The 23341-nt window shown below is 40.4% G+C and overlaps 2 protein-coding genes across 3 annotated transcripts in view; one reads left to right on the top strand and one right to left on the bottom strand.

Moving 5' to 3' along the window:
• ELP4 (elongator acetyltransferase complex subunit 4) overlaps positions 1–6866 on the top strand; it is a 265396-nt gene extending 258530 nt beyond the window's left edge. The window contains exon 10 of the mRNA XM_027837873.1: positions 6593–6866. Within this exon, the coding sequence (XP_027693674.1) occupies positions 6593–6724 (132 nt within the window). The 3' untranslated portion in view covers positions 6725–6866. The remainder of the gene's footprint in view (positions 1–6592) is intronic.
• Positions 6867–13947: 7081 nt separating this feature from the next.
• PAX6 (paired box 6) overlaps positions 13948–23341 on the bottom strand; it is a 20377-nt gene continuing 10983 nt past the window's right edge. For both annotated transcript variants that reach the window (XM_027837861.1, XM_027837862.1), the window contains 6 exons: positions 19643–19801; positions 19154–19236; positions 18700–18850; positions 18459–18574; positions 15006–15156; positions 13948–14033 (listed from right to left, as the gene is read on the bottom strand). In XM_027837861.1, the coding sequence (XP_027693662.1) occupies positions 13948–14033; positions 15006–15156; positions 18459–18574; positions 18700–18850; positions 19154–19236; positions 19643–19801 (746 nt within the window). The remainder of the gene's footprint in view (positions 14034–15005; positions 15157–18458; positions 18575–18699; positions 18851–19153; positions 19237–19642; positions 19802–23341) is intronic.

The raw sequence follows: 23341 nt of genomic DNA, 5'->3' as shown, positions 1-23341 counted from the left end.
TGTGTGTGTGTGTGTGTGTGTGTGTGTGTGTGTGTGTGTGTGTGTGTCAGAATCTTCCCCAAGGCCTTGGGACTAGACACTGATTTAGCCTAAGTAGAAATGATATTTGTTAAGGGCTCCTTTTGCTCAGGCACCATCAAGGAGGGGCAGAGGGGCTATAAGGTTTGGGATTATCTCTGACTCTTCCTTCTTTACCTTATTTTGACTCTTTATCCAATAAATTACTAAATCTTATGGATTCCGTCTCCACATTCTCTCTCATACATGTCCTACTCTGTTGTCCGGGCACTCAGTACCACCCACAATTGGAGTGCCATCCTAAAAGATCTCACCTACAGGACCTCACCTCCCTATTCCGTTCTTCACAGCATGGCCAGAGGAATCTTGCTTATTGACCTTGTCATTCCATTCCCCTTAGAAATATAGCTCCCTATTGACTTCCTTTGCCTGGATTCATGGCCCTCCACAATCTGGCCCACCCTACATTTCCATTCTTCTCTCATTTCATTCTCCTTTAGTAACTTCCTGATCCGGCCAAAGTTGGTTACTCTCTCCCTTTGAGTATGCCCTGCTTTTTCCTATCTCCATGCTTCTCTTATGTTGTTCCTCATGCCAAGATATTTTTTTCCTCTTTTCCTATTAAAATCTCTCCCATCATTTAAAGCCCAACTCAAATGTCATCTCCTCCAGGAAGCCTTCCACAACCTCACTCCCCAATCAATAATGGCCTCTCTCATTGTATTAAATTTATTTCTGTTTGTTTCTTTTCCCTCTCATAGACTCTTAAGTTCCATCGGAGCAAGGACCATGTCTCCATGTAAACATCCCCCCAGCACCTAGCAAATTGCTTTGTACAGAGTAGTTCCTTAAATAATGCTTTCTGAATGATGAATAGAACTAAAACTGACCAGGAAAGAGTTTCTTTCTTTTTCCCTTTACAATTTGGAAGTCATGGATATCTGTCAGTTAGCCTGGTGTCCATTAAGTTCAACAAAATTACTGTCATCTAGCTATGCAGCAATAAGGTATAGTAAGGACAGTCTGGTATCAAAAGACTTGCATGGGAACCCCAGCTCTTCTCTTCACCATCTTTGTGATCTTAGGAGACTCACAACCTCTCCAAGGCGATCTCTAAAACTCCCTTCCAGCTCTAAATTCTATGAGTCTATGAACCTGTGTCTTAGACTTCTGCCCTAGTCAGCACCCAGCCCAGGTCTCATCTACCTTCCTGCATTTGCTCTGCTTCTTCCCTATGGTACGGAGATGACTCCTGTGCCCATGAAGATGGGGCTGGAAGAATGCAAGTCCTAGCACATCAAGCCAGAAGGACTTTAAAGACTGGCACCTCAATGGTCTGGGTTGGTCTTCTGAGACGTCCTCACCAGGTACCACAAAGGTGGCCACCAGGATATGGGGGGTTAGCCCCAGAAATCCATTAAAAAACTAGCAGGAGCTGACTGCAGTCAGCCTCAGTACAGGGAGTAGCACACCAGTGAAATCAAAGGTTAAAGTCAAAGGTGACTATTAAGAATATTTTGAGTCCCTGAAGTCCCATAATGCCTTCGATTCAGAGCTATACAAATTAGGACATTTCAGGAACTCTTAGTAAAACAGGGATTTTTAAAACCCCTAAATCCCTGTTTACCTGCCTAGAATTAAAATGGTGATTTTAAAAAAAAATAAATGGCAGCTTGTGGTTTTGTCTTGGCAAAATATGAAATAAATATAAATTGATTAAACTTCTTTTAATAGGTATTTACCTACAATTTGTCTCAAATCCAGGTATAATCTAGATTCATTATCTTGCCCCTTCTGTCTCTGAGCTGCAAGTGGTGAGCAGTGAGCTTGGCAGGCTAGCAGAAAATGAGTTAGGAAGGTAAATGTTGAGCCAGGAAATCCGTTCCTGAGTGGCTGTGGGTGAGCTGTTTGATCAAAGGCTTAAGGAGAGACAAGCTAGCTGATGCAGGCAGTGACCCTGACCCTCCCAAGGGCCACTCCATAGACCTTAAAGGATCAGAAGGTACTCCGATCTTAAGGAAGCCTGTGATACCTAGTGGAAATGATCCGAAAGTCTGCTTCTAGGACTGGCTCAGCTTACAAATCTTCAGAGATTCTGGGCAAATCACCCCTCCCTCTTTAAGGCTATTTCTGCAGGGCTGTGGTGGATTTTTGGCAGGCTTACCCATCCATGGCCAAAGTACTTTGCCAAGTTCACTGCTTGGTGCTCTCAGCTGTGAAGCAGAAGGGGCAGGATTATCCAGCAGTATTGCTTCAGATAATCTAACAGGCCTGTATAGACAGCAGTGAAACTCCAAAGTATTTCACAAATTAAGCAATTCGCTTTGCAGAAATACCCATAACTTCAGATAGAAGCAAAAGGAAGGAAGGAAGGAAGGAAAAGGAGAAATGGATGGATGCCAGGATACCATCTCCAACTCCTTGATAGAGGATCTTAGGTTCATTTGCTTTAAGCCCTCACTTTCAAAGTCCTTATGTAAAATGAGGAAGATGAATAGCCTAACAGTTGAAAATAAAAGTGATTTGCTCATATACATAACCTGCCTACCTGGCTAATTTTTCAAAAAGTATGTTAAAGTCAACAGCATGCCGAGGCAGACGGTTCTGTAGGGACTGTGTCATCCATGGAATGAGCAGCAGGCTGATTTGGAGAAGGCAATGCCACCAGAGCTCAAGGACTCACCAGCATCATTGAAGACTGTTCGTTTTGCTTCTATAGGACTGGCCAAAATGCTGCTTCAGCAGTGTGGGTTTCACAGTGTCACAGTGGGGTTTGTTTCTAGTGTATTTAGTGACATTATTGTGAGATGGCATTGGTCAGGACAGCATCACGCAGAGCATTCTTGTATAGTAACGATTGTTTTACATTATTCCTCTATGGCACCCTGAGGTCTAGAAGCATGTACGGCTTGCCGAATTTGCATTTGGAGTTACAAAACTCCACGTGCCACGTGCAGGCCTGTGTGGCACTCTTCCCACCAGGTATTTTGAGCATCAAGCAAGTGTGGAAGTAACACTCATTCTCACACTTACATGTTGAATGTATAATTGATTCAGAAACCTCTTAAACACCTGTCAATCTGACATGTGGCATTCTGCTCTTTCTTATTGTACTGGTATCTTATTGACATTGATTGTCCACATGAAGAGGCATGAATATCAGGGTCAGGGTTAAGGCAATAACTTTGGTCATTGGAGAATGTAGCATGTGCTGCCAGCCTGACCTTGGAAAAAGGAAAGTGACACAAAGAATTGACATTTTTCCAAAGGTCCATCCTTGGGAATCACTGAACAGGAACCACCAGAGCCTTTTCAACAGGATGAATAAACCATTTGTCAAATCTGCTTGGTCACATGATCGAAAATATTCCTAACCAAGAATATTTTACGTTTCTCTAAAGTCACTGATTTGAAGGAAACTCAAGCACAATCCAGTGTCACTGGCAACATTCTCTCATCTTCTCATGTTGAGAGCTTTCATCCAGGATGTGAGCATGTACACACACACACACACACACATACACATACACGCACGCGCACACACGCACACACACACACACAGTCTAAGAGTGAGGTAGGAGAAAATTTTAGCCAAAGACAACGAGGCAAGCCTAGAAACTCATGGGGAAATGGGTGATATGGCCCTGGATTATAATCCTAAACCACACAATGTTGCCTTTATGGTGTATTAATTCTGTTTTTAGCCTACCCAAAAGGTCCATTTTACCAAGTATGATATATGCAAGGTAAAAGGTGTGTTTTAAACAATAGAAAAACCGCTGAATGTATTTTTTAAAACATTGTGGTTGAGCAAATAAATTCTACTTATATGTTTATATCCATGGCCTAATCCAGGGGACCCAAACATCTTAAGTGTGAGAACCCCTTTTTAACATCAAAATATTTTATGGACCCATACAAATAAACACACACACACACACACACACACACATACACAGCAGTTGCATTCATAGTGTATATTTGGAGCTAAATAAATATAAAAATGAGAGTGCATGCTGCCACATGGATTCATAGACCCCTTGTAATACCTGAGACAACCTCCCCAAGAAGTCCATGGCCCTCAGATTAAGAAGCCAGTCAGTTTCTGGGTCTCAGAGTTCTGGGAAGAGAGGAAACAACACTGAAGGAGGGATAAAAAACCCAAGTCTAGGCTTCTACCACTTACTAGTTGTTTGACCTTGAGCACATCACCTAAATTCTCTCTGAGTCTGTGTCTTCATTCCTAAAAGGGTTAGAATACATTATTCTCATCTGTAAAAGGGGAATGAAGTTTTTCACAATCTCTGCCTTAACAAGATAGTTGTAAGTGTCAAATGAGATATATATAAAGCACTTTGTGAACACCTTCAAGCCCTACATAAGGATCAAGCATTATTATAGTCCGCATAATTCTCTTGCACGTAATTCATGTTTATAACACTGAAGGTTGCAAAGCTCTTCCTCACAGCAACCCTAGGAGTTGGGAAGTGCATGTATTCATTTCTCCAACTGAGACTCAGCAAGGTTAATTAACTTGTCTGTGATCACACAGCTGTCAGAGCCCAGACTTGATCCCAGGCACCCCCTTCCTGAACACCTATACCATGCTGCCTTTCTTATGCCTTATGTATTATCTGTTGCAAAAATAAAGGCAGAGTAAGAAATCAACTGCAAAGGGAAAAATCCTTTTTAAATTCATTTGAACATGTGTGCTCTCTTGAGTCTTGCTGCTTTGTTTCTGTGATGGAAGCAAAAGACAATGGCAGGGAATAGACTTCAGTAATCATGTGTGGACCACCTTGCCTAATAAAGGGCCCTGACTCTGGAGTCAGAAGCTCTGGTTTCTGCTGTCTCAGCAAATCCCTTTCACCACTCTGGGCCTCAATTTTCTCAGGTGTAAATGAGAGGAGTTGGACTCATGATTTCGAAGTTCCTTTCCGACTCTTGCTGTCAGGATGTGATGAACCACTCCACTCTTCCAGCTTGTTTCCAAACACCTTTTTTCCTCCCGTGTTGAAGGGAGTTCTCTAGTGGCCATTTTCAGTCTGGTTCCCAAAAGGAAGACCTGATTGGCCATCACTTTTAGGTTCCCGCTGTGCCTCCTGTTTGGCTCCCTTTCCTTTAACTCATTCGAGACATATCTCACCATCTACAACAGGAGAGGTTCCTGGAAATTGAATTTTATGAATTAAATCGTATTCTCAGAGGCAGTTTAGCATATTGGATTTGGTACTGGGCTTGGTGTTCAGGAATACTTCTCTCAACCTTAGGAAATACCTTAAGACTCAGCTAAGGGCTCTTTGTGCGGCAGAAAAAGTACTCTTTGGAGTCTAGACCTCGGTTCAAATCTTGGCTCTTCTAACCAGCTGTGACTTTGGACAAATCACTTCTTCCCTCTACACCTCAATTTCTTCATCTATGAAATTAAGCTGTTAGGCCAGGTGACCTCTAAGACTCCTTCCAGCTTTAAATCCCACTGAGTCATAGGTGGATTGGGTTGTTCTCCCTCATGGACAAGTTCCAGATGAACTGGGGGGGGCTTGTATGGATTCACCAATTTGTTGGTGAATCATTTGAAAAAGGAAAAGGACTTTTTTTGTATATTGGTTTTGTATAAAGCAAGCTATGACTGTAAATAGATTAATGCAAAAGGGGAAAATTGAGATCCACAAGATGGTTTGAAAACACTGTTACCTTCTAGGCCCAATATACTTAACGCTGAAGAATGGTGGGCAAACATGTCAAGCCCTAACACAAATTCTGTGTCTGCCATATGCAGACATCCAAAAACCATTGACCTTTGTGTTGGGAAGCATTTGGGTTTTTACAGTGTCTGTATTTCTATGAAAAGTGTAAGGTCCTGGAGAAATTAGAGTCTAGATGTCTTGACATCAGGTGAACCTAATAGAAGAAATAAGCATTTGTGAAAAAGTTGTTCTTCCCAATTCCCTGCTAACTGAGGCCACGGGAAGCTGCACACAAAGTGTGAAATAGCAGTTTGTAGCTCTAGCATTGAATGCTTCTAACTTTTTCTTCCTCCTCAAAGCAATATTTTCTTTTCACAAATCTGTTACCATCCATCCTGTTGTTTCACCCCGCTGTTTAAAATGTGTGACTATGGGGGCAGCGAGGCGGCATAGCGAATAGAACCCCTGCTCAGGATTCAGGAGGACCAGAGTTCGAATCAGTCCTCAGACACATAACACTTACTAGCTGTGTGACCCTGGGCAAGTCACTTAACCCCAATTGCCTAGCCAAAAAATAAAATAAAATAAAATGCGTGACTATCTAGAACCACGATTTTATTTGCAATGAAGAAAAGTAAGTTTGGGGTTGTGCTCAGGAAATTTCCATTTTAAGATTTTTTTATCCCACTTCTGGGATGGTTGTGGTTTGTAAAAATCTAGTAGGAATTGCTAGTAAACAGAAGAACCGTTTGAGCGGGAATTGTACATGCAAGGCTGAATGCTGATCAGCAGAGCAGAATATTGCATGCTGAAGTATGCTAACTAAAGCACAATTAATCACATTTTTTCTCCTCTTCTTCCCCCCCCCCCCCAATCTCCTGCTACAGAGACTGCATTTGCCTCCAGACTTGTCAGACACAGTGAGCCGCTCGAGCAAACAGGATCTGGTGGAATCCGCCAAACAGCTGAGCCTGGGATGTGGCGTGATGGCTGAAGGCAAAGAGCGCCTGGACTTCTAGGGATTGCTACTTGGGGGCCTCTCTCAGACTCCTGTGACACCTGCTTTATACCCTCTTTGAGGTTACCAATGGCTTATGTGAATATTTTTCTTAATGATTTAACCCAACAATCTTAAAAACCCATAAAGAATTTTTAAAATGGTATCTGCTTTCTTCTTTGTGTATGTTTTTAATCATGGTTTGGTTTTGGTTTTTTCCTAGAAAACTGTAACTGAAATATTTCTCCATTTAAAAGTTACGATTTAAATAATGAAAAATACATTCCTCCTTAGTGTTGAGAGGTGGGGAACTGCTAGGGCAGCATGTAGTATACATTATCAGATGCAGCCACTGTTTAGGATGGTCTTGCTTGTTTTTCTTTTTAACAAATTAAGGCTAAATTTAGAAGAGGAGGACGTTTTTAGAAATAACTCTAATGTAAAAGCAGAGGGCATCCGTAAGATTTATTTTTATATTCAAAGAGTTATATGTTATATTCTTAGTCAGAATAATAATGTTTTATTTTGTAAATACAAACAAACTAAACATCAAAAAAAGATCATGCTGTTCTGCAGTGGACAATGGTGCATTTAGATTTTTTTGTCTATGTAAAAAATAGTAATAGGTAGTATATGGAAATCTTGTAAGATTCAAAAAAGATGTTCATGTTAACTAGGGATCATAATTACTTGTTATTTCTGAAAATGCCATTCTCCACTGAAAATATTGTAGTTTGGACTGAGCAAGATATGACAAATTAATTTTGCAAATGTGTAAGGACTATACTGTATTGAAGTATGCTAGCATGTCATGTGCATTCTGTTATGTAAATTATTAAATTGATAAAGAAACATAATTTGAGGGTGAAACTATTGAAGACAATACATGTGCATTGTTGGTTAATGAATGTATTAAAACAAACTGCAGTGATCCAAATTTGTGCAGCCTAGAAAAGGAATTGATGGCCTTCTGTAGTTCCCAACAGTAATCCTGAACGTTTGAAATCAGAACTATAAAATCATGTCACCAAACAGGTCAAGATTGAAATCCAAACTGACAGCTTTATTAATGCCAGGATACCCAAAAAAGGGCACTGAAGCTGGATGGGAAAGTAGCACAGAACCCAGACTTGAAACCAAATGGTGGAGGATTTAAAAAAAAAAAAAAATCAACCAACTCATCTCCCTCTTGCATCAGCTCTGCCCTTCATTAGTAAATTCAGGAAGGTTGGTTATCCAACAACAATTCATTCAGATCCTCCTCTGGGCAAGCCTCCTAAGAATGTGAGGCCATTATCCATACACATGCCAAGCTGCACACATTTTGTTGCAACAGATTTGTAGCAATAACTTTATCTTGAAGTCACATTTCCACGTCCTTGAATTTTTGTATGTGTGCTCAAGGTGACCCTGGCACAGGGTAGGCACCAGTGAATGTCACTTACAAAGCAACATTTCTATCTTCCAGCAACAATTCTCCTTCTAAATGGGCTTTTCAACACCAACAGAGAGAAAACTGGGTTTCCAAAATATATTTTCATATATGTTATTCTATTTTGATGTGATTATAACTCACATTTTCAAGTGGCCTACTTTTAATATGTTACAAATTTCACTTTATTTGTTCTTGACCACATTGCATAAAACAAAGACTTAGCTTTTAAAACTGTCTAACTAATATGATGAATGTCAATCACGTAAAAAAATCCACTGTAGCATAAACACATACTGTATACAGCTTTTATTCAGAATTAGAATAATTGAATCAATGACAGTGATTTGCTTGGATGTCAAATCTCTCCATCATATCCTGTCACTACCAGTTTATTTTTTGTGATAAAAATCAAAAAGACTACTATTTTTTTTCAGCCGCTATTTCATTAGTAGTAACAATCAGGGTTTTTTCCTTTTTTTCTTTTTTTTTCCTAAGAATGTCTCAGGGTGTTTTTTTCCCCCGTTTCTTTTAATTCCTAAAGACACAAATTCTTATCAATTTTCTTTTCAAAACAAAGTTTCAGACCTTATCTGTCAGTTAAAATTTAAAGGCTTTGATATTTTTAAGCAAAGGTGTTTTTAAAAATCTCAACAGACTTCAAGAACTGATTTGGTGTATGCTTTATAAATAACCAAAAAAAAAAAAAATACTGAACAAAAGCTTTGCTGTGTCCTTTGAAAGTAATTATGAACAATTTGAACGCATTCAAATGAATATTTGTAGTCAGGTTATTATTTTAACAAAACTAATCTCTTTTTTTCCTGTATTGTAATTCATTTGATACAAACACAACTGAACAATTATGTTGAATTTGACTCTGAAAAGACGAACTGAAGTCATCAAATATGTAAATTGCTTGTCAAAATACTTAATAGGTCATTGATTTACTTCCCTGGCTACCATGTCTATAAAATTAACAGCCAATTACTAGTTAATATATGCTTTGCAAGTAGATAAGTACTATAGGAACTGAATATGCACATTTAAACCTTTGATTTAAATATAAAAAACTTTGCAAACTCAATAAAAGTAAATTTGTAGCAATAAAAATATGTAGGTCTTATGAAAATCAGATTCAGGTGCTTTTCTTTGTTTCCTTAAAAGGAAAACAGTTCAAAAATTTTTTCTTAACTTCTAGAAACATTATTTGTACTAAAACATACTAAGATGACTTAGTAACTTAATCCCCCCAAAAAGTGGTCTTATCTCTAAACATACCCCTTTTCATATTAAATGAAATATGAGACATCAAGAGAGCTTTTGTCCTTCAATTATCCACTTGAAGAGCAATATAAATACTTAATTGCAAAGATTTCATCATGCTGTTTTAAATATTTCTAGTATATGAACTTCAAAACCTGATGTGTAGCATTAGTCCCTTCCAATAGGTTTGACTCTCCTTAACATGAGGTCAATATTTTGACTTATTTGGGTTGACTCAGATACTTGAGCTTCAGTACCTTCTTAATTTTATGGTCACCGCAATGCAATCTTCACCTTCCACTTCCTCATTCACCATTTTTCCTCTTCCTCCCAGATCTAGGGGGCTCCCAAAACTAACACAGGCTATGGTTACTTCAAGAGGAAGCAGCTGTCTGGAATCAATCCCCTGGTTATCTTCTCATTTTAAAGAATCCCTCAGATGCTCTCTCTCTCTCTCTCTCTCTCACACACAGACACACACACACACACACACAGACACACACACACACACCATTGATCTGATTAAGTCCTTTAACATTAACATTCCCAAGGCATCCAATGACTCCTTTCCAGAGAGGGCCACCATTAACAACATCCAGTGCAAGCAAAACCAACCTAAGTGTTTACTCTTTGAACTTTAAAACTGAGTGCCATGTTGTTCAGAACTCCGTTGAACAACTAGATCAAAGTTTATCTTTTCAGAAAGGGAAAAGGAGAAGATGTGTTCAACCCTGTTAGGCCAAACTTATTATTCAGACAGCTGGAGTGGAGAAGAGTCCTTTCTTCAGTCTTGTCGACATCGATGCCCAGAGCAGAAAGAAATGAACCAGAAGGTTGTGTGAGGCATCTCTAAGATAAAAATCCATCCACAGAACAAGAATGAATTTTAAATAACACTTTGCAAATCTATTTTGGCCAGCCCAGTTACAACTGAAACCGGAGAACTAAAGGCCATTAGTGACCAGCCCCAGGAAGTCATTTCGCATTAACAAGAGGCTTTTCTTTTAGGAAAATCAGCCCTTTTTTTGAGACAAGGAAATCTATTTTTGTGACAGAGATTTTTCCACTCAGGTTCACTTGATGAGAGTGTTTATTAAAAAAACAATTAGCTTTCTCTCTTCCTATAGAGCAAAACAATTCTGTAGAGAAAGGATGAGTTGTACAGCCCAGGAGTTCTATGAGGGACCTGTCTCATCAGCAGACCCTGGGCTAGGAGAGCACATGAAGCCATCTCTGAGGCGCTTCCATTGGTAAATAAATATATCTATCTGTGAATAAATTAATCAAAATAAGCCATCTCAACCGTGAACAAAAGGCCAACCTCTCCCAGGCAGCTGCTTTTTGACAGCTAGGCACAGCTGAAGCAGCCCCAGGGTTTATGCCAGGTTGGCTCAGGTAGAGCTCTGCCCCTAGTGCCACACCACAGTCTCTCCTCTGGAGATGAGATGAACTCTTTCCCCATGGCAGGGGCACCACCCAACTGGATGGACTGAAGGGTCTCAGGTTCCACTGAACAGCAGCGTCTTCTGGCCAAACCAGGCCACGTCCTCAGGGACATCCCTGAGGCACAAAGGACAGATGCACACACAGACACAGCCTCAGCGAGGCTGCTTCCACATGCGCAAGCACTCTCTACGGTATTGTCAGCTAGGCCAGAAAATGGGAGGCTAAGGCCGGCTGCCTGACTGCCCCCAAACACAGCTCCTCTACAGGTTACAGAGCTGGGGGCAGGGAGTCAAGGCCAGAAGCGTATGCACGTGCAGGCATGCATACACATATACACAGCCTTATGGTCCTTCACTACCATTTCACTTTGCACCCAGAGTCCCCTGGGGAAGTGCAGACAGCAAAATGTCAGGAGGTGGAAATGTCTGCAAAGGTATTAGAAGAGATTACACAAAAGACTGGGTCATTTTGTGTGTGCCAGTGTGTGTGTGTGTGTGTGTGTGTGTGTGTGTGTGTGTGTTAGAACCCACATATACACAAGTGCTCACATTTCACTAGCATGCATCATATATGCATGGGTGTCCTTTGTGTGTACAGAAAAGGGGGGAGAGAAAGAGGGAGAAAAGAAGAGAGGAGGGAGAGAAAAATAGATGGGGAGAGAGCAAGAAGAGAGAAAGGGAGGGAGAGCGAGCGCAATGAACATAGGCTATCGCAGTGTGGAACAGCTCTACATGCAGGGTGGTAATTTACAAAAAGAACAGAAAAGGCATAAATATGAAGATGATCAGAAACGTATGCAGTTGCAACATGATAATTTGCCCCAAAGTAATCTGTTAATTATAAAGTATTATTACTAAAGAGGGTGAGGAGAATCTCTCCAATTATTTTCTGTGTTTCCTTTCTTTTGCCTTGTAAACACACAGGCTCCTATGCACACATATTCAAGTATGTAAGCATGCATATGCATGAACACATATGTACACACACATGTGCATACACACACACACACACACACACAATGTGATTCAGCAGAGCATGGCTTTGTCCCCAGGGTTTCCTCTATGTGCGAGTATTCAACCCAGACTCCCAGGATACCCAGTTTTTTCCTGAAGTTTATGGTGAATACCTTATCTGCATCTGCTTCTGTGTTTCTGAGACAAAAATCGCCTCAGAGGATGCCTTTTCCTTCTCAAAGGCCTATTTGGGTTCACTCTACTTGGATTCAGAACTCAGGGTCCGAGATCGGCTGCTTTAAACGTGATTCGATCTGGTCTTCCCTTCGGATCACAACTGCCCCACAATGAGCCAGCTCTGTCGACGTGAGAATGTTTGCCTTCAGCTGCCAATGACTGACGGCCTTTAACTTTTCCTAGCCAGTCACAATCCACATTGTGGGTGCCTGTTGGTGTGTCTGTTCTCATTATTCCTTGACATGCAACATCCCCCCCTCCACTCTCCAACCATACGCAGCCCCACAGAAAGCGAGACTCAAATGAGAACAGCTGGAGAGTTTCAATGGGAAATGATGCCTCTTGTGCAAAGTGGGGGTGGGGGGAGGTGGAAAGAAAGGACAGAGAAAAGCAGGAGCTTTCAGAGAGTTTTGAATGAGCCAATCTACTTTTGAATATACTTCAGAGAAACCACGGTGGAAATGGGCTGCCCGCTGAAGTCTGTCCAGACTGGAAATCCCAGCCCGAATTCAAAAAGCAAGGCCTACTGAGTAGCCTGTTGCCTTGTCAACTATCCTTAATTCTTCAGTCCATTCTTCCAAAACCAACCATCTCGTGTACATTTCATAGGTATACGTGGGCACAGATCTATCTCTGTACAGAAGAAATTGAATTTCTTTGTCTAATGAGTACCTTACGGGCTTGGGTGGATCCAGGAATTATTTCCTGGAGTGCCTTCCAGATTTAAAATAGAATCTGATTTGAAAAGAATAGTCCACAGAAAATGTTACCCCAATATGGAAACAAAATTTGCACCAGCACACTATGAGGTTAAAAAGAAAATAGTATAATCAAGGAAATACAAAGGCTTTGGCATGGTTTTTACAATCAACAATGGTTAATTTTGATATGTAGTTGTGAACAACTGCAAAACACTTAAGTTTCAAACTCTTGCAAGCACTTTTAATTGATTAAAATGAATTCTAGATGCACAAAAATGGTTGGACTGTGAACAGCAGTACAAGTCTAGCTAAGAACAATTAACCTTTGATGACCAAGAAAGAAACTTAGGATGCATGAAAATGTGTATAAAACATCTATAGAGTATTCTTGTCGAATATAAATGAAATTAACTTTATTATAGAAATCATTCTGGGAGATTTCTAGGGAAGACAAATACTTACATTTTGACATAAAACAAATTGGATTATACCGAAGACACAATCTACCTTTTTAACCTATCAACTTTTCTTTGAAGTTCTCTCATATCCTTTTTTTTCTTTTTTTTCTTTTTTTTTTTTTTTTGCACATAAACTTCATCTGTTAACAACCTTTGGGAACCCAACAGATTTTTTTTTTTCTTACGAATGTCTAGTGCGTATTGTTGCAGGTTTCATTATATGGGATGGAATGATACAAACTCGGAATGTCAGTCCATCACCTACGAACAGATTGGTAGAAGGATTCGATATATCTTGATAAAAACTCTTGAATTTGTGGCAGAACTCGTTGATCATGGCTTCCTTTTTTTTTTTTTTTTAACAGCTTCATGACCAACACAGATCAGAAACATCCATCTAGTCCACGTTGTTCTTTGTTTTTCATCATAACATACAAATGCTCATTTACAAATAATACACCAAAATGAATAAAAGTTTGGATACCAAAATGAAGATTTGTTCCAACTGATATAATGCCTTCTGTGTACAAAGGTCCATGAGTAAAGTCTTTTTTTCTCCAAGTGGTATGGTGTGGTACAACACAGTTGTAATCCAGAAGCACTTCTCACAGCTGATCTTCCTTTATAAAATACTCTTAAAACATCCAACTGTTGTCCATATATAGTCATTGACTGAAGTAACACACTTTTTTCATTTCTTTCCTTTCTTTCTTCTTTTTTCTTTCTTTCTTTCTTTCTTTTTTTTTTTTTTTTTACTGTAATCGTGGCCAGTATTGAGACATATCAGGTTCACTTCCAGGAACTTGAACTGGGACTGACACTCCAGGAGAAATGAGGCCTAAAAAGGGAGAGGAAAAAAAAAATCCACATAAATACATATATAGAAATGACATGAAACAATGTGGAATTTTTTTAATCTTCCAAAATATAAAATCCATAGTGATTCCTAGTATTATATATGTGTGCATGTGTGTATAGATGTATATGTGTGTGTGTGTGTATATATATATAGGTTATATATCTGTGTATATATGTGTGTGTGTATATATATATAGGTTATATATCTGTGTATATATGTGTGTGTGTATATATACATATATATACATATATATATAACTATCTTTGAAGCATATATCACAAATCAAGTGGTATTTTTCAAAAGAGGATGAAAGTGTGGTTTGTCTTTCCAAATGCTTGCAACATAGGAAAGCAATCATACTATGCCACAGATTCAAAATTAGAAGACATTTTGAGACGTCATTTAATTCAACCCTCATTTTACAGATGAGGGAACTGAGGACTGATGAGGTTATGGGTCAAGGTCACATAAGTGATAAGTAGCAGAACAGGGTTTCACACCCAGGTCCTCCAAATACAAATCCCCTGATAGTCCAGCTCTGCCTTTGAAAAGCATTTATTTATAAAGAAGGACAGAAATGATCAGAGAACATGGAAATGCATTCAGTAATCCCTGTCTGAGCACAAATAGAGGCCTTAGCTGTGCTTCAGAGACAGCTGGAGGAGGGGTCCTATTGATTTTTTTTTTTTACATTTTAATAAATCATTTTATTATCAGGAAGAGAGAGCAATGCCAATCAAGGTGATTAAACTCAGGATCGCCCAGGTTTAGAGACTATAATAAACCTATAAGTATGATAAACCCAGACAAAGAAAAAGAAACAAAAGCTACTCAAAGGTATATGAAGTTGGGTCTGGGGATTAACCAGAGCAGGGAGCTGGCAGCACCAGAAAGAGGAGAGTCATTCCATCTGAAGACTAAACAATGGGATGAGAAGGAGGGGCTACTCACCTGTTGAAGTGGTACCAGAAGTGCCCATTGGCTGACTGTTCATGTGTGTCTGCATGTGCGGAGGGGTGTAAGTATCATAACTCCGCCCATTCACCGAAGGACTAGTGGGCAGCATGCAAGAGTAGGAGGAGGTCTGGCTGGGGACAGGGGGCTGTCAGGAAAAAGGAAAGGACAGTTACAGAGAAATGCCCCCGAAGTGCAGCTGCACCCGTTTTTAAAAGTGGGTGTCATTTCTGATTTTTCAACAGGATTGTTGATTCAAAGCTGTAAGGGGCCTAAGAGGTGACTTCATCCAACTTTTTTGTTTTCCCAATGAAAGGGAAAGACTTGTCCAAAGTCACACAAGCTAACTAGTCAAGGGCAAAATTCAAACCTAGGTTTTCTGACTCCAAATCTATGTCGCTTCTCCTTAGATGGGGCCAACACAGTGGAACCCTATGAAACATTGGTGGTAGATGATTGTGTTTATTAAAGGAAGCCTTCAAATAACATATTTAAATACTAGAAACCCAGTAGGGTTTCAATCCAACCAATGTTCGTTGGTTGCTGTTATATGTCAGGAGTAGATGACTATGGCCACCATTTAACCATGGCAGTATTTATAAAGGCACCAGACATCCAAATGAAAACAGAAAAATTTGAACAACTAACTTATGTTGGCAATCATAATATTTGGCATTTACTATTTGGAATTCTACAGGTAATTTTTAAAAAGTCTACAAGTTTTATCTTGGAAATGTAGAGTCCTATTGATATAAGCAAAATATGTAGCCTGCAGATTTTGTGAGCTTCTGTGATGATAGGAATGAATTTTTCACTGTGACTACAAAACACCAAATGATCAGCTCTGGAGGTTGTTTACATCTGCCCATAAAAATAGACACTCAAACTTGGGGTTCCATCATCCTCCCTGCACACACATACACAAACACACCATCACTACCACCACCAACAATAACAATAACTTGCTCCATCTCACCCTATAGTGAAGGCTCAGAAAAAGCCTGAATAGGGGCTAGGGAATTTACTTGATATTACTGATCACAGCCAATTAAATATTTCTTGAATAGTACAATAAGGTCAGTGTGGTTAGGGTAGAGGCAGTTTAGTCATTAGGAAGTCCCAAGAAATAGCAGGAACACAAATTTCTCTGGTGAATCACTAATTCACTGAGGTTCTGACCACTGAGTTCCCATCTTTGTGGAGCTGTGCAAATAAAATCATTGTGGACACTCCATAATGGTTAATAAGCACACTAATGAAAAGAAAGACAGTTATTCCTAACTAATTAAAAAGTGCACTGACTCTACACCTCAGGGCTCCTAGGTGTGAATAATAAGAATTAATAATAATCACACCTTGAGTGTATATCACATCTTTTCTTGTTCTCAGAGATCTATCTGTCCAACGCTTATTCCCCCCCTTTTATCCTCCCAGCAACCCTGATGTTGCTTCTGTTTTGAGTCAAATTGTATAAGATTCAGTGTGGCTTTATTAAAGCAGGAGAATTGTTCTTCTAATGTCAGGTTCAAAGACACAAACAAGCCTAGATGACCCATCAGCCATTCCAGCATACAACAAACCAGTAGTCTTTACCACTAGGTAGGCTGGCTTCTGGAAATTTTCATGGCAAAGATGGTAAAAATCAAGCTTTGTGTTGTTAATCCCCTAATTTGTGTCAATTGGGCCACCAGCCATTAATATCCCAATGTAATCAAAATAAAATATTTCAACAACTCCCCTGCTTATGTCCTCAAAACACAGTCTCTTCAATCCTATAATTTTGTAGGCTATGAAGCATACACCTTATGGAGACATACGCATGGTCCTTCTTTAAATGAACACTAGCAATTTTGTGGGAATTAATCATTATAAACCTAGATCTATCTGATGGGGATTTTTTTGTTGTTGTTCAGTCATTTCAGTTATATCTGACTCTTTGTGATGCCATTTGGGGTTTTCTTGACGAAGATAAATTTCCTCCTCCAGCTCATTTTACAGATGAGGAAACTGAGGCAAATAGGATTAAGTGACTTGTCCTGAGTCACACAGCAAATAAATATCGGAGGCCCGATTTGAACTCAGGTCTTCCTGACTCCAGGCCTAGCATTCTATCCACTGCACCACCTAGCTGCCTGTCTGATGGCTATTGAGAACAACTGCAAAAATTGACTCCCAAGTTTACCTGTCCAACCTCTCCCTATACTGCTGCTCTAATTACTCAAAGTAGGAGACTGGAGCAAAGGGATAGGAATGTAGAAAGTGGAACTGCAGGGAGGAAGATGGATTTCTGACCCCGTGGGCTAGAATTAGTTACTGGAATGAAAAGATGAAGCTGGGATACTTTTACAAAGCCACATCTGCCTCGAACAACAACCACAGCTCTGGGGTGGTGAGTGGTTCATTGACACCAGGCAAGAACAAATCCCCACGTACTCCTGTTTCCTTAGTCTATGAAAACGGGAAGCACATTTCTGCATTTTCACTTCAAGTGAGTTCCTTCAATTTCTCCTGTTATGGGGAGATGCAAAAAGGAGCTGAGCTCATCCATATAAATATAAAGAAATCTTCCTTTCCTCCCTTATTAAATAAAATATAGGTGTCAAATGTCCCCTGAAGTTCCTCAGTGTTCTAATCTAAATTCTGATCCAGAGAGATAACTATGAATACATACTAACCCACAAGTCAATCATTAGCAAGCTACTGTAAAATCATCATTTTAGGGCCCTTACATCTAATCAACCCCTTTCATTTTACAGATGAAAAAACTGAGGACCAGAAGGATGACATGATTTCCCCAAGGTCCCAGATTTCAAGCTAGAGGAGACTTTAGAGATCAACTGGCCTGACCCCTTCATTCACTCTACAGATGAGGAAACTGAGGCTCACAGAAGTGATGTGACCAGTTACATTGTCTCTAAATCACCAAGCATCACTCACCCCTGAGTCCCACCCACCACTTTCAGGCTGTGTCTACAAAGCACAAACATGGTGGCCTTTACTATTAGTCTGACTGGTCGGAATCAGTTGTTTTTCTTTTTTCATGTAGGAGAGAGGGAAGTATCAATTAGGATAGGTTTGGTGGTTTTCTTTTAATTGGGTGACTTTTCTTGAAAGACATGATCAATTGAATGATGGATCATAGAGTTAAAGCAATAAGGGAACCTTGGGGAGCACGTAGTCCAACCCCCTCATTTCAGAGAGGGAAATGGAGGTTCCGACAAGGGAAAAGACTTGCCCAAGGTCACACAGGCATGATGGGCCAAAGCTGAGCTTTGGAACCAAGTTTCCTGACTCTAAATCCAGTACTCTTTCCATGGCACCACAGGTCAAAATGATTTGTTCATTGTGGGAGGTGAGGGGCTACCATGTAGACAGACACAACCTGAACATTCTCCCTTATTTCCCCAGTCTTCTTTCTGGGTCACTTACTGAACAGACACTCCCACTTACTTGCATAGGCAGGTTGTTTGCCATTGTGAAGCTGGGCATGGGAGGCAAAGCACTGTATGTATTTGTTAGGGCTGTGTCCGTCCGACCCAACATAGAGCCTGATGTGAAGGAGGAGACTGCGGAACAGAAGAAACAAAAAAAACAAAAACAAAAACAATTGGCCTGGAATGCCACACTTCTGATAGTCACACCCTAGACTCAGTGGACAGACTTGAAAACAGATGCATTGTCTCAAAATTACCAGGAGTGGTGGGTTGTGGGATTGGCTGGTAGACGCTGGTACTGAAGCTACTGCTGATGGGTATGTGACTGGGTGTGTTGCTAGCCTGCCTTCTCTGGTTCCTCAGTTTTTCTTCCCTTCTCCATTTTGCTCTTCGATTAGAAAACCATACCTGGAAACAGGAAGGATGGGATGTACGTAAGGAAAAGCTTCAAGAAAAAAAAAAAGAAAAGAAAGAAAGAAAGGTCGTCTCCTCTCCCCCACCACCAACTTTCACCCCAGTTTCCAGCACCTCCCCCACTATCTGCAGCCAGTGAAACCTCTTGGGGCAGCAAAGTTTTTAGGACAGTACAGCTGGTAAGCTGGGTCTGTTGTAATTTATATAAATAAATAGTGGTAGTTAGCAGAGCCTTTGTCTTTTGAAAAGCCAAATATAGGAATCACAAAGCATTTAATTACCCAATCCCTAGTGTACCTGTATTCTTGCTTCAGGTAGGTCTATTTTGGCAGCTAGTCTTTCTCTGGCAAACACATCTGGGTAATGGGTTCGTTCAAACTCTGGAGGAACAAGTGAATATTTCAATATCAATGCCAGGGCTGCCCAAAATGAGTCAGCCTACATCTTAACCTTGAACTCATCTCTCCTCTTCATCCTGATTCTCCGACCTCCCACCACTGCCCTTGGAAATGCTATTATTAAATACTTGGAAAGACTTTTGTCACCAAAATTAAGTTAAACTTTCATTAAAATGACACTTGGAGATTGAGAAGCCAGAATAGTCCAAATCATCTTTTTATAGGAAGATTTATAGTCTTTAAATTCCTAGTATATTGGGAAAAACAGAATATTCAGATTTTTTTATACTATCCTACATAAGGGGTCCTGGTTAAATTTAGTTCTCTATATTTCAAATGTGTCACTGCCTTTGATCTACAATTTTTCTGCTTTGAAAAACTCCATCACCTTTCTCCAGAGCCTCAATTTGCTCTTGGGTAAAGGATGTCCTATTTCTTTGCAGTTTTCGCTTCAGCTGAAGTCTCATTTGGGCTTCATCTGAATCTTCTCCATTTGAGCTGATGGAATTAGTGTTCTCCCCCCCTCCTTCCTGTTGCTGGCAGCCATCTGGAACAACAACAACAAAAAAAATAGGACATTAAGAAAAAATCAGAGTAACTCAGATTCCTAAAGGCTCATATGATCCAGCCTCAGACTCCATCAGCCACGTTTTCTGACAGCCTCCCTGAAACATTCCCAAGAAATCTGGCCCCTCCAACGAAGGGGATTTTCAATGACCTGGCCTTTTATCTTCTTTCACTTTAACCAAGAGGAAAAAAAAAATGGAAAGACAGTCTCAAGAATACCATTCCTTTGTAGAACAAAACAGACACCAAAGCAGTTTCAAAGGAAAGTCATTTTTTTTAAAAGAAGCTTTGCCCAGATGCCTCACCACCAGGCTCCCTTTCCCTGTGCAATTTATTTACCTATGGCTACATTAAAAATAAGTGACGTTCAGCATTTCAGATTATCCATAATCAGTAATTCCGAGCTAATCAATTAGATGTTGATAGGTTTGCAGAAAATGCTATTAAGAAACCAAACCAAGCTTGTAATCTTTTTTAAAAAATATTTATCTAGTTTTTATTTGAATTCTGCACAGTCAATTTCATTTTAAAGGTTGTGAATTTGGAAGTGCTTGCTTTGTTCTCTAGTTTTATTCAACTATTGTATGAGTGTGTATTGCCTTGACACCTATTACTGAGCACAGCTGTAATTATATCATCACCAAGAACAGGCTATAATTGCTGAAAATGGAATTTTATATTTAGATAAAAGGACTGTCCATTCTTTGTAATGTGTTGCACCAGAGAAAAGTAAGATTTCTTTTAAAATTTCAACGTGTAATTTTAAAAAAGAAATAGTCGAGAGTTCACTAACTAGCTAAATATGCTACTCTGCAGCTGAGCCCCTTGGCATGTCATTTAAGTGGTACATTTTTAATTGGGGCATTTCCACCACTTTTAATGTAATTTCTATCATTAAACAAGGGAAAGTTTTTTTTTTATTATTATTATTGTTTTTGTCCCCCACCCCGTGCTGTTGGGCAGTGAGTTGTGTATGTACTTGGACTAGTTGGCTGTAGGTGCCTGGGAAGCCCCTAAACCCAATGGTAACTTCAGGGAGGAAGAAAATAGATACTGAAGGTAAGGAGGGTGGAGGGGGACTCCCCAGAGGGACCCCCATCCCCCAGCCCTGCTTTGCTTTCTCCTTCTTTGTCCCTAGCTCCCCTTCCAGGACACTAAAGGAGGCCTCCTCCTCCCCCTAGCTTTAGTTCCTGAAGGCTGGGTGGGGCTGCTGCTTGGGACAGCTTCTGCTCAGGAGCTGGGGGGCTGGGGGGCTGAGAGGACTAGTGGGGTGGGAATCGACTTCTCCAGGAATATCATTTATAACCAGGGACAATAGGCAGCGCATTCAAAGCGATGGGGCAATTGTGACAGGATCTAGTGGGATCCTTTCAGGCGCTCTGAAATGTTTTAAAACCCCAACTTTCTCCCCCATTTAAACAGGCGGATTCATCGGCACTGGTCACCATATGGGCCTCGGGAGATCTATTGAGATGACCACCAACACTTGAATAGCTCGGGGCTGCTTTTCACCGGCGCACAAAGCCCGGGGAGTAAGGGAAACTATTAAACTCCTGGGGCAGGAGCGTTGGCAAACTTTCGTGGGCAGAATTTGGAGGCCACAATGAGAGGGCACAACAAAAGGATTCTCTTGAGGCGTGCAGCGGGCCACATTGTGTTACAAGCAGCCCAGTCAACAGACTTTTCAGTGAAGTATGTTAACCTCTCTGCTCTACTATCATTAATCACTGTCCCCTGGGCTGGGCTCCTCAATGCTATTTAGGGGGCTCGCCTTTCTATAGGGAGGGGGAAGAAGAGAAGGGGGAGGGAGAAAAGAGGTGGAGGAAAGGAGAGGAGACATGAAGAGACAGAGAGGGGAGGGAGGGGAGAGAGAGAGAGAGAGAGAGAGAGAGAGAGAGAGGGAGAGAGAGAGAGAGAGAGAGAGAGAGAGAGAGAGAGAGAGAGAGAGAGAGAGAGAGAGAGAGAGAGGCAAACTTGTGAATAGAGCATCTCTCAGAACATCTCCATTGCCTGAGCTGTTTACTCTACAGCAAGAAACAAAAGCGATGGGGGTGGAGGGAACTACTTAGCTAAGATTAGATAAGCTTCAACTCCTGCTTTAGGACACAAGTGTCTGTTTTTATTTACTGCCCAAAGTTAGCATGACTTTTTAAGTGGTTTTCAGGGCAAGAATTCAAGTGTCCCCTTGTTTTTGAATTAGGGAGAGAGAACAGAGGAGAGGGCTGTGGAAAGGGGAAGAGAAAAGAAAGGGGAGAAGAGAAAAGGAGAAAAGATGAGAAGAAAGAGGGAAGAGAAGAAGAGGAAATGGGGGGGAGAAACAGAAGAGAAATATTACAAGTAGTCTATCGGTCTCTGCATAATTTCCTCTTTCTGAATCAGAAAGAGAAGTTTCCAGACAACCTTTTCCCAAATGTAAAAAGTTATTGAATATTCTGATTGGGATAAGTGAAATGGGGTCTCTCTCTCAAATTTCTTCTTGAAATCCTAGGGCTAGTAGCTGGAAGCAAATCTAAGGCAAGGAAGAGCTGAGATCTGGGTCCTGGGAGAGTGAGGCGGAGTGAGAAAAGAGCTCCCTTTCCTTATCACCTCTTTTCCTGCCTGGTCCCTCCAAGAAGTTTTTCCTTCTTGCCCTCACTGAGACTTAAACCTTTCTTAAATTGGATTTAAATCCTCTTTATTTGACTTTTACTTTCCTAATTTGAAATGTGGTTTTAAGGAAATCTGAGGAAAGTGTGTCTGTTTCTCTGTCTCTCCTTTCTCTATCCCATCCCCATCTTCATTCCCCCAACCAAGGTTAGATTAACATTGACCAGAGTCTACAGTGGCTTAGAGCTTAAACGTATATCCAGCTTTTCTTGGGCAAGAAGGGAAGACAAATTAGGAGACTGGAAAATTTTAAGACTTTTTTTTTCTTTTTTAAAGGAAAGAAGGAGCAACACCAGGGAAACAAGTCATTCTTTTTTGTTGTTGTGGTTGATTTTTTCTTCCTAGTCATTTACCACTTCCCAAGGTTCTAAACCACGACTATTTATCTGTTCCATTATTTACTTATTCTCCTTTAAATCCACTTTACTTCCATTCTTTACAATTGTTTGAAATTTGGAGAAAGGATGTTTACTACTTTTTGCTGTTCCTTTACTTTTTTTAAGCCTGTGTGACCCTTTTAAAGTCTATTTACACAGAGTACCAAAAGTTCCCTCTCAAATTCCAAGTAATATAAATGTAATAGACAATTAAGATCTTTTCTTTTAAAAAAGACCCCTCAGAAGCTGCCAGTGAAGGGTCTTCACTGGTAGCATCTTACCTACTGCTATCCCTATCGCTTGACCTTCAAGCTCTCATGCTGGAGGAAGAAGAGGAAGAGGAAGAGGAGGAGGAGGAGGAGAAGGAGGAGAAGGAGAAGAAGAAGAAGAAGAAGAAGAAGAAGAAGAAGAAGAAGAAGAAGAAGAAGAAGAAGAAGAAGAAGAAGAAGAAGGAGGAGGAGGAGGAGGAGGAGGAGGAGGAGGAGGAGGAGGAGGAG

This window comes from Vombatus ursinus, unplaced genomic scaffold (assembly GCF_900497805.2).
Source record: "Vombatus ursinus unplaced genomic scaffold, bare-nosed wombat genome assembly UNPS02014822.1, whole genome shotgun sequence".
Lineage (NCBI taxonomy): Eukaryota > Metazoa > Chordata > Mammalia > Diprotodontia > Vombatidae > Vombatus > Vombatus ursinus.
Note: the sequence above shows the minus strand (reverse complement) of the source record. Positions and strands in the feature narration are given on the sequence as shown.